The sequence below is a fragment of the Ostrea edulis genome, chromosome 6 (assembly GCF_947568905.1).
Source record: "Ostrea edulis chromosome 6, xbOstEdul1.1, whole genome shotgun sequence".
Lineage (NCBI taxonomy): Eukaryota > Metazoa > Mollusca > Bivalvia > Ostreida > Ostreidae > Ostrea > Ostrea edulis.
The window spans coordinates 73,180,043-73,192,686 of record NC_079169.1 but is presented as its reverse complement, the minus strand read 5'-3'; the positions used below and the strand labels follow the sequence as shown (position 1 = coordinate 73,192,686).

Sequence of the window (12,644 nt, the reverse complement as noted above, 5' to 3'; positions counted from 1 at the left end):
CATATCATACATAAAAATACATACATGCTATCTCATACTTATAGAAAAAATAAATATAGTGTAACATATATGTAGATTCTAGCAACTACAGCTCATGTACAAATAATTTTGTTTCTTGAAGAAGAGTTCAAATATTCAACAACTTTGCTGATGATTTTCTGAGGATTTATGATTCTGGGTTTCTTTGAACCAAACACAAACTCACTAAAAACAGTTTGAAATCCACTGTGAGGGTCATGCTTATGTATGATTTTTAACCTGTTCAGGCTTAGATTGCAAGATATTAGCCTTTTAGAGATCAATGTAGATATTACATTGCTTTGTACCATTGGAGCTAGTGAGACTTGACACTATAATAATTCATGGTAAATATATCTGAAGATTCACATTTGAATGCTAAATTTGACTCGTACAGTTCTCGTAAACTACAAACATCAGACAAAGAAGTTATAACTGGAACTTTCTAGTCGGTGTTTAAAATTTAAAACCGGATACGTAAAAGCACGGACTTTCCTTAAAAGGACTTACAATTTTTTTTTTTTTTTAAATTTTGTGTCAAATTTGGGAGACTAGAAAACTGAATGTCCCGTTCAGTCAACTAGGACCAGGTGATGCATGCAGTGGGTAGAGCTTTAGGGGTTCCTTAGAATCTTAGCCTGATCAGTAGCATTTTCTGCCATTCTGTAACACGTATTTCTATTTAATTGCTAACAGTGAAGCCATCCTAATCTCTCTTACACAATGACCTCGTGGAATTCATCAAATTAACTCATTGGACCATCTAAATGGTTTGCCACTAACATATCCTAATATCTAACGCGTGTTCACAAATATATTCATAAAATATAAGTAACGCTTGCTTCAACAATCAGATAGGGAAAATGCTATACATATATCGATTGCAAACAGCTTTACCATACGAGTGACTCATCTCTCGTACGATTGTTTTCTATTGATTTTAAGACGGTGTTTTTGACGGTAGATAAACCTGGTGATTAATTTATCGCGCGAAAGAGTTCCCTTCACCTCACTCTAGGTCACACAGATGTTTACCTTTCACGGTAGTAAAATTATGTCAAAAAGGCTTTAAACTCTGTCAAGGATCTTGCACGGTTTTTAATAAGCTTTATGTGAAGATCTAACAGGACAATAGACTTGAGGTATAAGGCAATGCTCTAAGATTTATCTTATTAATTTGAATTGCTATTTCCGGACAGTCTGACGTTCAACACAGGATAAAGTTCGAGCTTTGATAATAAGTTTAATCTCTCGAATACACTGACAGACAGACATGTGGTAGGGTCAGTTTACTGTTACTATTAATATATTATCGATATCAGCATTAATCTCCCATCAAACACACGCAGATACATAAATACTTACAAATGATACCGTTCCTTCTGTACAAACAAAAGGTTACCTTCTAATTGGACAGATGAATGATCATCTCGTTGTACTTTGTGAATGTTGGTCAGTCGAACATGTAATACTTACAATATCCTGTTACACATACATAGAACATGCAATCATAATTAAACTCAATACTCTTGCGGATGTTACTCCTAATATCAAACAAAATATTTTTATCTTCAGTATATAAATTCGCTCATTTTACTGCAGTCTCAAAATAAGTAAAAATAATAATATTTTACTGCATGTAATAATCCATGCAATAGAAAATTATGCCGCGAATATGGCAGTATCATATGAAAGAGATCATTATGATTAATAAAGGTGTAATAAATTAACACACAAATTCACTGTCTACGGAGATCCAAAAACCGCAATATATCCTATTGACCAATCATTGCTTCGCCAGATCAACACAGCAAAAAGCCGACTTGGCTACTTTCCAGAATGAACCGGATTGTCAACAAAATGAGGTAGCTCCGCCCATTTCAGTTTGTTGACATCGAGAGTTGTGTATAAATACGAAAAATGACATCAGATTTCTCATTATCTTCTACAGATAGAAACAGAACACACTCTACAAGAAAATTGTAGCTTGGAATCACTTTTTGGAATTTAGCAGTTTGATCTCACTGTAGTATAAGGTATGTGATATTTCATCATAATCATTTTAATTCAATACATCGCTGCAATTATATTTTGCTGTTTCATAAGATTTTATGCCATGTTCCCTCAAATTTACAAGTATTACGTCAGAATTGTGGCAATTTCTCCACGCGGCAGTCAACCGTATTAATCACCAATTAACACGTGTAATACACGAAAATCGTGATGCTTATGAAATTATAATGATTTTCGCTAAAATGACGAAATATCTTCATTGCTTGGACAACTGCCAAAAAGTTTTTAAATACTTGTGTATCATAGGGAAAATCTGACGAGTGTTTCTTTTATTAACCTGTTTTGAATAAAGACATAACATTGAACAAATATCGATGAAAGTTTGAATCATAACTACATTAAACAATTGATTTATGAATCTTCTCTCTTGTGTTTTGCAGAAATGCTCCTGAAACAGGAAAGCCCTAAATTCATAGAGAGAGAAATGACCTGGATAAGTTCTCTCCCAATGGTGACCACACTTTTGAGCGGCCGCCATGTCATCATCGACTTCATGACAGAACAGCAGCTTACAGAGACCTACTGTATGATACAAGAGGCCGCCCAACATGGGGACGGATATGGTATCGACGAATTCGATTCTGAAAAAGACTTCCGTCGAGAAATTGAAGGAAGTGACTGTTTTGCCGTGACTTGCAAAGAAAGTGGTGAACTGTTAGCTGGTTTCATCTTAGCTATTAGCAAGTTCTACCGTGGTGCAAATGGAGTGGTGGATCCATTCATTATTGTCAAACGCTCCGAGAGAAACCAGAAGCTGGGCGAATTCTGCATGCGAAAAGCCATTGAACTCTCAACGAAGATTGGTTACATGGGCATGTATGTAGACACATTTTCCAACAATATTGCCGTCCAGCGAATCATTGAAAAGATCGGTGACTTCCAGAAAGTTGGCTTCCTCCCACTAGGAGGCAAACTTAAAAATGGACAATTGGTTGGTTCCGTCATCTATTACCGGGATCTGTCCACAATAACTGATGACACGTGAAAACTTTGGACTTGAATCTGGGTCTAATACCCAATTAGGCCCACCGTGACGAGGAAAAAACTCTTAACAGAAGAAACCTCTTCTCTGTTACAGCCCGCACTGTTTCGGTATCGAAATCTGCAACGTTGCGCGTCCACCTTCCACTGGCCAAAAGAGAATAACTATAAATCTCACTGTGATGTGGATGAGTCGAACAGTTATGACGCTAAGTTGACTGATTATGATCAGTTTTGCACATACGTCAGACTGTCACAGTAAATATATTTTTGATATATGTTTAAATGATACCACAAGCTGTATTCAATGATTTAATCATACAATCATTGGTGCTGTTGAATATAATTTTGTTCTTTTGACAATTATATTGTTACATTTAATAAAAAGTATTAAAACCATGTATATATTTTGTTTTGCCTGAGAGTGCCGAACTGCAAAGCTCTAAAATACGGGAATTGGAAAATACCTACCCATGACCCTACCTATGTAAATATTTACATGCATTCCAAGCGGAATCATATTTACACATTATCGTGCCTCATTTAAAAATCAGCATTGTCTATATTAGCAGGCATGCACTATTACAATATGGAGCGAGGTCAAGGGCTTTTTGTGTACTGCAGATTACAGTAAACAAGATATGTCTATGCATACTAGATTTAACTTGAGAGATGAGTTGTTGGGAAACATCTCTACGGACGCTTATGCTCCCTAATGACTGAACAAAGGACAGTCAACATATTTACACGGAAGGTGTCTACACTGTAGAAGAAGTTTCACCATCTCCACAACAATCTTGTATCGGTAATTCTGTAGAGAATACATACTGACCATACAGAGCGGCAGAATACATACTGACCATATAGAGCGGCAGAATACATGCCTATACAGGTCCGGTGATGACCGCTCCCTCTAAGGTTTATTACTGCTGTATATTGGTCAAACAAATATATCTCCATTAATGATTAATTTCAGACGCAATTTCTGACAGAATAAATTGACTCATCATCTGCAAAATAAGCGAACAAACAAAAATGGAAAGGTTAGCAACATGTTTTTCAGAATAGGTAATCGAATTCCATATAGCTGCAGATTGTACAACTGATGCCATAAAACAACAACAAAGTACCATATATATATATATATATCATATTACAGCATCGTATACCACTGCTGACGAGTTTGTGCATTGATTATTTATATTTATGAATCTACCCCACCTATTTACCTAAATAGCAGAGGAAAAGTACTTTACAGAATTCTAGTTGATACCATGGTGTTTCGGTTACAAAATTGACAAAGCTTTCCCAAAACATTACAATTTGAATTGTGTAAAATGAAAGAACTTCGTATCACCTTATCACAATGTCATCCAAGTTTCTTTTACTGCGCTAATGCCACGTATAAAATGCAATGAAAACCCACATAGTATTGTTGCCTTAATTATCAGTGGTGGATCCAGAAATTTATGAACAGGGGCGCAGTAAAAGGCTGGGGGTTGTATTGAAGCCCCCAATGGGTCCAGGACAAACCCCTAGTGGAAGCCCGGGGGATAAAAGCTTAATCTACCGTACCGAGTTCTGACCAAAAAAAAGACGTATATATTTAGCGTTTCTGGACTTGGTCTATAATAAATGGATCATTATTTGTGTGTGTGTTTGTGTGTGTGTGTGTGATATTCCGCTATTGGTTATATACTACGTCTACATTGGTTATACCTTGTGTTAAAGCTAATGTTACGACAGAAAAATACAAACATATCTCAAAGGGAGAACTTGCAATTAAGGAAAAATGATTGTAAGATCGAAGACAATGATGCTATCTGTGTTATACGTGTGTGGAAATCTAATACTCCGTGTTAAACACCTCGCATTTAAACTTGTACAAAATATGTACCTTTATTGCAACATTTAAAACGATTACATATATTGTTTCATAATCTAAATTATCGGTGGTTTTTAAAGTAACTTTTTACATCATTATCATGCATATCACACAGAAGAAGATAAACCAAAGAGTCACGATTTCTGTAAAAATAATTATATAGCGAGATAATCAATTTGATAATTGATATGGCGATATGAACGCAGGTCTATGCTCTGGTGTATGTGTGTGGTTTTTCATAAGTAAATCTGCGGAGAAGATAAAATCGGAATGTGTGGTTTTATAAACCGTGGAGTTCAGTTTTTAAAATTGCTTACCGTTTATTTAACACATCAGTATGTAGATGTTAACCGGTTTGTTTACGAAGATGACCAATGATACGTCATAGGTTGGAGAAGGCAAAACAAGTCATTGTCATATTTATTAGGATACATTTTTGTCTAATGCCACAGATCACATAAACATGGATATGCTCCTTGAATCCTTTAGCAGATTGGCCATTCAATTAATGTACTTTTACCTTATTAAGATATCAACGCATGCTTTTGACGCATTTTATTCTCATGAATTCGAATTCGGTTGATTAATTGCTGAGAACAAGTCAAAGGTTGAATATAAAAATACTCGCTGTCTGTATGAAAATAGCTATACGTTTACATAAAGTTTAAATAATGAAATCGTCGGTGTGAAAACTGCAGAAAAATTATCATACTAACATAGGTGATCTAACCCTTAACTCGAAGGAGATTATTTCTCATCGGGTTCGATGATCTACTCATTATCATTTCTTAAAAAGATAAATCAAAGTCAGACGACGTATTTCTAAAATTAAGTGTAACTGTTTAATTAAAAAAAAAAATTTGCACAAGAAATTTCTCACTCTTTCAGAATACATCTATACCTCGATAGTTGATGCCTCTTCTTCAGGAAAAAGGCCCAATCCTGTAACTTCCGCTCAGTCATTGTAAGCAAGTGTATATCTAGCTGCAATAATGTAGCCCTCTCCGATATTTTTTTGGGGGGATGGGGCTACAACTCCTTAGGATCTCCGTAATAGTGCAGAGTGATTCACTCCCGCAACATTTTCGATCATTCAAAACATTTGCTGATTTTTTTTTTTTACGTAAATGAAATTATATTCTCTGTTTCTTAGTCAATATATAAATTTACAACCTGCAACTTACAATTTGTGAGGCTCTATTCTACAATTTTTAACAATTTCGGTATATTCCAATTTTTCGATTCATATTTGTGCGCCATGTTTGAAGTACTGAAATCTCAACTTCCGGTTATCAAGTTATTTGCATATGCCCATATAAGGTGGTGTTTACATCAATAGATGAGTACGGAGGAGAAAGAGTTTTCGTCGGTATTGAAATGGTTTAAATTTGATATCAAGTTAAAAAACGAACAGCAGAGTGTAAATTTTTATCTGCCACCATATGATTTTCCTTTCTTTGTCGGAATGGCTCCAGTAACTACATTTTCGCGCTGATTGTCAATGTTTAAGTTTTTTAGAAGGTCCACCTACGAGATATTGCGATAACAAGCATGGCGGAGCAGACGAAGAATCTTTCATGATGTACACGATATCTTATAAAATCTTTATTAGACGTGCCCAAACAAAATATTGGTACTCTTTTTGGTGTAAACAACATTGGAGAAAAATATATTGAGTTTATTACAGGTTGTTCATACAAAAACAAAACCTTGCTTAGATGACAGGCTATATAGTGTCTATGGAGTATAGTAGCAAGTCCATAAATTTGCCCAAATTATATCGTCTATAGGTTCAAATTCACCCCTTCCCCCAAGAAATTGCAAGAAAGACCAATGATTTATGAGATTTGGACCATTATTTACATTTCCAATGTTTTCCCCCTATATTTTCCCCTCATGGATGCGCTTCATTTGTAAACAAAATGTGCGCAGTCCGTCTATTTTAACGACTGGGAATTCCAACAGAAATAAAATGTAAATTTAAATACATCTCATTTTTGAAAATACCTGAGGGTATGAAATACGACACGTTGCGTCGGCACACTTTCATGAGGCGCCAAGACTAGGGTGATTTCGCAAAACGCATACTAATGCTGTTATAGCCATGTGTTACTGTAGAAATATGTCAACATTATTCAGTGGTGTATCTACATGTATGGTAATAGAAGAATTATGGGTGATCCATGCTGTTCTTTGCAAGCAATAATTATCTATTGACCTCAATTACACAACACATATTCTAAAAGCACCTTCACGGGCTTTTTACATAAGGCTGTTGAAACTTATCAAAGGAGGTCTTTTAATTCCACATGTACCGTCCAGGGGATTGAAATTAAAAATCAATTTCACGATATCCTAACATTGAAAATTGATAACACTTCACGGGGGACACATCTAACAAAGAGAATGATTCCTGTTGGATGTATGTCAAGTTTGTCTACACAGTGTGTATAGCAATTATAAGCCAAGTGTATCACCGCGGACTTTCAATTTTAATCGTCGAGGGTAAATATTTAAAATTACAAAGGGAGCCGATCTCGTGTTTCTTCATAAGATATTCGTGACATAGATTTAACCTTTAGGATACCATATGGAACTTTTCTTTATAAAATATTGGCTGCCAAAATATTAAATACCCTATTATGCTGAAGCTGCATGTCTGATGTCTTCTGGTGCCCAGCATTAGTAAGAGATCTTATACAGATGTATAATGGATTGTAAAGTGGTTTATTTTACTTAAACCAAAAAAAAAAAAAAAAAAAAAAAAAAAATGCTACAGAAGAGTACAATTTTTGGTTCTAGTTTATACTCCTGTCATATTGTAGCCTGTATTTACACTCGCCCAGTAAAATCAAATATTATAACATGACGCTCCACATAGTTATTTGTATGATTCAAATGTATTGATTTCAAATGGTAATAATAAATCAAGGCATTGACTTTATTGATCTACCAGTTTCTTCTGTTGGTCAGCTTTATTTAGGAAAATACGAGTCTTAATTGAGATCAAATGCTATCAATTCTTTAAAGAACATTACTGTAGATTTCATATCTTAAGCGAGTCTAAATGACCGTTCAACGTCCAGTCGCCCGGACGTAAAATCCCAGAATGCAATAATCGGAAGGCTAAATCAACGACAGACATTTTGAAATGGCGAGAGAGACTGTTCACGAGCAGGAATTTCTAGCGTATAATAAGAAATTTACAGTATATCAAAACACGTGGCACTAGACTATAGCTCAAAGGCAATAATGTCTCTAAATCACACCTCAAAAAATAATTTAAAAATCTGATATCCATAAATTACGAGTTCCTGTAGGTTGTTGTTTTAATGAAAGCACAATGTGACAAGATATACTACAGACACTTAAAAATTAAAAATAAGGGTTCGGTTCTGACGTTTGGCGATTCGTATTACCTATTTTCCATCTCTCTCATCGCAATTATAACAAAATGCTGTTTTATTCATACATTTCAACCCACTCGTCCAGTTCCTGGGGGAAATTCGGCACAAAACACAGTAAATTAAAAATGTAGATCAAAGAGATAACAAATATGGTGTGCACTATTTGTTAATCTCTGCCCAGAAATCATTTCCACGACAGTGTAAATATACCTCTGTAAGGGAAGCGCTAACCTACATTGTGTGGGTGACGACGGCTTTTCCACTGACAGTGACAATATCAATGACCTTCACATTGCAATACAGTAGATACAAAAAGAGTACGTCCACACAAAACCCACAAGGTACCCACAAAACTATACTTAAGAGAATTAAAAATTTCTTCTTTCTCTGATCCGTTGAGTTACAATTATCCACGGGATTCTAAGTACACTACCTATGTTTTTTTTCTTCTGTTGAGTGACAATTTGTAGGCCATGATGCCAGTTTTAATGAATGCAAAAGATTTGCACGCTTAGCTGATAAATGAAGTTAATGCAATATGAAAATATTTGTGCAACACATGATGATTAAGCTGATGGGTATCCAATGGCAACTATGTCATCTGAGTTCATTAAATATAGTGATTAACAAAAACTAAACAGTTGCTGTTGGTAAAGCATTACTAAAGGTGTGAGAAAATTTAATGCATCTAAATAAAAAAGAATTACCAGTGGAAATAAAAATTATTTTATATTCAAAGGCTAACTCAGCCAATTCTTCCGATGTTCATGTTTTAAAACATATTTAGAAAAATAACCGCATTTTGAAAGTTTATTTATAGTACATCCTAGAATTTAGTTTTGCATGTTGGCTATATTAACTTAAAATTTCATGCACTGGAAAAAAAAATTGCCAGTATACATGTGGTTTGTAACTTCAGTGCAAAATTATTGAACGATTTTTCAGAGGTTAATGAAGTACAAAGTCATGTTTATCGGAACAAGGAAATTTAGCCATTCTGAATCACAGATCGTGAAAAATGATCGCTGAAATTCGTTCGCTTGATGCTTTATTTTCGATATGATCTTCCAGTTTTAGTATCCACTTATTGAATTAAAGCACAGATGCATAAATGTAAACTAGTTCAGATGCATTGCTCTATTTATTACTTGGTCTCAAATTTCAAAACAAAGGCACGCCCTTTAATGGTCCATGAACACAGATTGTCGTGGCATTGGGTGCATTTGAACATCTAACGGTAATTTGATCATTAATTGTTATTTACAAATGTTAGAGTAAAACGGAGAACTTTCAGCAACACCCCCCCCCCCCCCAGTTAAGTACTTTAAGACATATCAATATATTCTTTCTTTGTTTTGCTTTATGCTTTATGTCCATTCGAGAGAAATGTTTTACTCTATGGAGACGTTTCCCGCAGGCGAAATCTAGTACATAAGACTTCTAAATATGGTTATCCCAACATAATCGGTTGCCCAATTAATAACCATTTCTTGCTCTTTAAGTCCAACTATCATAAGCAAGCATCAAACGATTTTAGTAAAATAAATTTTTGAACACAAGGTTATGATTGCCACAAAATCAGTGGTTCTACAAAAAGTATGCAATTGCAGAAATTAAGGACAGTTTAAAATATAGGAATCAAAGATGGCGTGACAATAGCGCATGCATATTACGTGCACACATGTTTTAAAAAAAGAATAAAAATGATGCACGAAAACACTTAACAAATATATTAAATAAAACAAAAGCATCGGAAGAAAAAATTGTTATTTCCTTCCGATCATGTAATTCGAGCAAGCGGCCGCTGAGGGTAATTGAAGAAGCCTCTTTTTCAATTCATCTAGATTTGCCTGCACGACCTTGGAATTGGGAATAACAAAGTACTCGAGTTGCACAGGATTTAGGCATGTTTTGTGTAGATCCTCTGGAGCGAAGTATACATTGGATAAAATCAACCAGGCTGAAAAAGTGGTATCATAATATCAATGGAAAAACACATTTCTGCTACAGAAGTTCAAGTAGCTTGCTTGTCAAAAATAAGTATATAGGTGAGATACACAGTATGGAAACGCATCATTTACCATGGCGAGCATTCAAGATTTAGTTTTGACCATGACACCGTTGGTGGATAATTGGGGGAACAGGCATCGTTTTACCCTAAGAAATTTAAATTACTAACAATTCATCTACATCTATTTAGAACTTCATACATTTGCTAGATACTTTGTTAGTCACACACTTGTTAATGCATCACGTGATGTGAAGAGACAATAATATGGGGGATAATACTCGTATTATTTGTTACAAAGAACCATACAATTCCCAAGTGTAGAGTATTTACATCGAAATGATTTTGTATAATAATCATGCAAATATAAAGTAAACAGATAAATATAATTACATATACAGGTATATAAATACAATGCAGGATAGTTTATCATTGCATATACACGTATATAAATACAATACAGGATAGTTTATCATTACATATACACGTATATAAATACAATGCAGGATAGTTTATCATTACATATACACGTATATAAATACAATACAGGATAGTTTATCATTACATATACACGTATATAAATACAATACAGGATAGTTTATCATTACATATACACGTATATAAATACAATGCAGGATAGTTTATCAGTACATATACACGTATATAAATACAATGTAGGATAGTTTACCATTACATATACCGGCGCGGATCCAGAAATTTTATCCGGGGGGGGGGGGGGGGGTCGAACCTTTTCACAAAATCGAACTCGTGATGTAACTCATTTTTCTTATAAATCGTTATACATGTATTGTAATTTTTTTTATCTTTGCAAATTCCAGGGGCGGTCCGGACCCCCCCCCCCCCTTCCCAGATCCGCGCATGCATATACACGTATATAAATACAATACAGGATAGTTTATCATTACATATACACGTATATAAATACAATGCAGGATAGGTTATCTGAAATGATATTAGGTTACTTCTGTTATCATTTGAAAACTTACAAATATATTTCCCCAATTTACACACCGATTTGTAATGAGTACATACATGCACATAGCATGGACTTGACAGAAATGAAATAATACTACCAGCAAAGGAAATTATCATACTGGTTTTAATCACAATCACGCGATCATTGGTAATTTTGACATTTGGTCTAGCTAGGGAATAATAAACCGATAATGGTTAGGTTGCAGTTTTGAAAAGGTCTTTCAGATATTTTATTGTCACTTGTACTTTAGATATGAAATTTAAAATATATATGATACGATTCAATTTCATGCCAGCAGAGATAAAAATCGGTTTGTGTGTAAAGGGCAAAACCCACGTACGAACTTCATAACTGATACCTTAAATCAAGCAAAAGGGTCCCAAATGTATACTTAGCATGAATGTATCTCAGTGAACTAAAATTTCTTAAATGGGTTATTTGAATGCGTACATATAATGCAGACTTTTCAAATTTGTTAATTTAAATACATTTCAATTTAGTAATGAGAAACCAACATTCGATTTATATGTATAACACTCCGTGTCAAAAATGCATGCAGAACACGAGGATTTTCATGGGCTACATTGATCATCCAAGCAGTTGCATTAATAAATGGCGCACCATGACCCTGAGGGTCGCGGTGAGGCCCTAGCTACGTCTACTACTCGAAGGTACTTCCATACTCGTGTGATACATTTTATTGTAGTGATTCTTGACAAGATTTTCGAAAGATTCCTATGTAAAATGTCTACCCTCTTGTGGCGCCACTAAGACTTTAAAGATAATGGTGTAGTCAAACTAGAAACTTAATTTGGCATGTTGCATTCTTCAGGTCATTAAGATCTTCAAAGAACTTTCCTATATATCCCTATGTAAAGTTTTAACTCATATTGTGGTCCCCAGGGGGTTATAATGTGAATAAAACTTGAATCAACGCTACATGAAGATATTCGCATTGCAGTTTGACATATTGTGCCTTTTTGATTTTTGAGAAGACCTTCAAATCCCTATTGTCCATACTCTAGGCTCCATGGTGCGGGAAAACTTGAACCTACAATTCATACGAATTCTTGCACATACATTTAAAACATATATATGTCTTGTATCCTTCTGGTTCTTGAGAGGATTTTCAAAGAAAATTCTTATAGGTATGTAAAATTGAACCCTTGTTACGAGTCGCCCTTGGCCCAGGGATCATGATTTGCGTGAATATACACTACAGGGAGATGTTTATATATCAATATGTACAAATGGTATCTATTGACGAGATAGTCA

The 12,644-nt window shown here is 34.8% G+C and overlaps 1 protein-coding gene across 1 annotated transcript; it reads left to right on the top strand.

Moving 5' to 3' along the window:
- Positions 1–535: 535 nt before the first annotated feature.
- On the top strand, positions 536–3,473 carry LOC125683726 (uncharacterized). The gene is made up of 2 exons (XM_048925169.2): positions 536–2,054; positions 2,472–3,473. The coding sequence occupies exon 2, from the start codon at positions 2,474–2,476 to the stop codon at positions 3,074–3,076; it is 603 nt and encodes a 200-aa protein (XP_048781126.1). The 5' UTR covers positions 536–2,054; positions 2,472–2,473; the 3' UTR covers positions 3,077–3,473.
- The last annotated feature ends 9,171 nt before the right edge of the window (positions 3,474–12,644 follow it).

What these genes read in the sequence shown, in the direction of transcription:
- LOC125683726 (XM_048925169.2), top strand. Translation starts at nt 2,474, where the DNA reads ATGCTCCTGAAACAGGAAAGCCCTAAATTCATAGAGAGAGAAATGACC.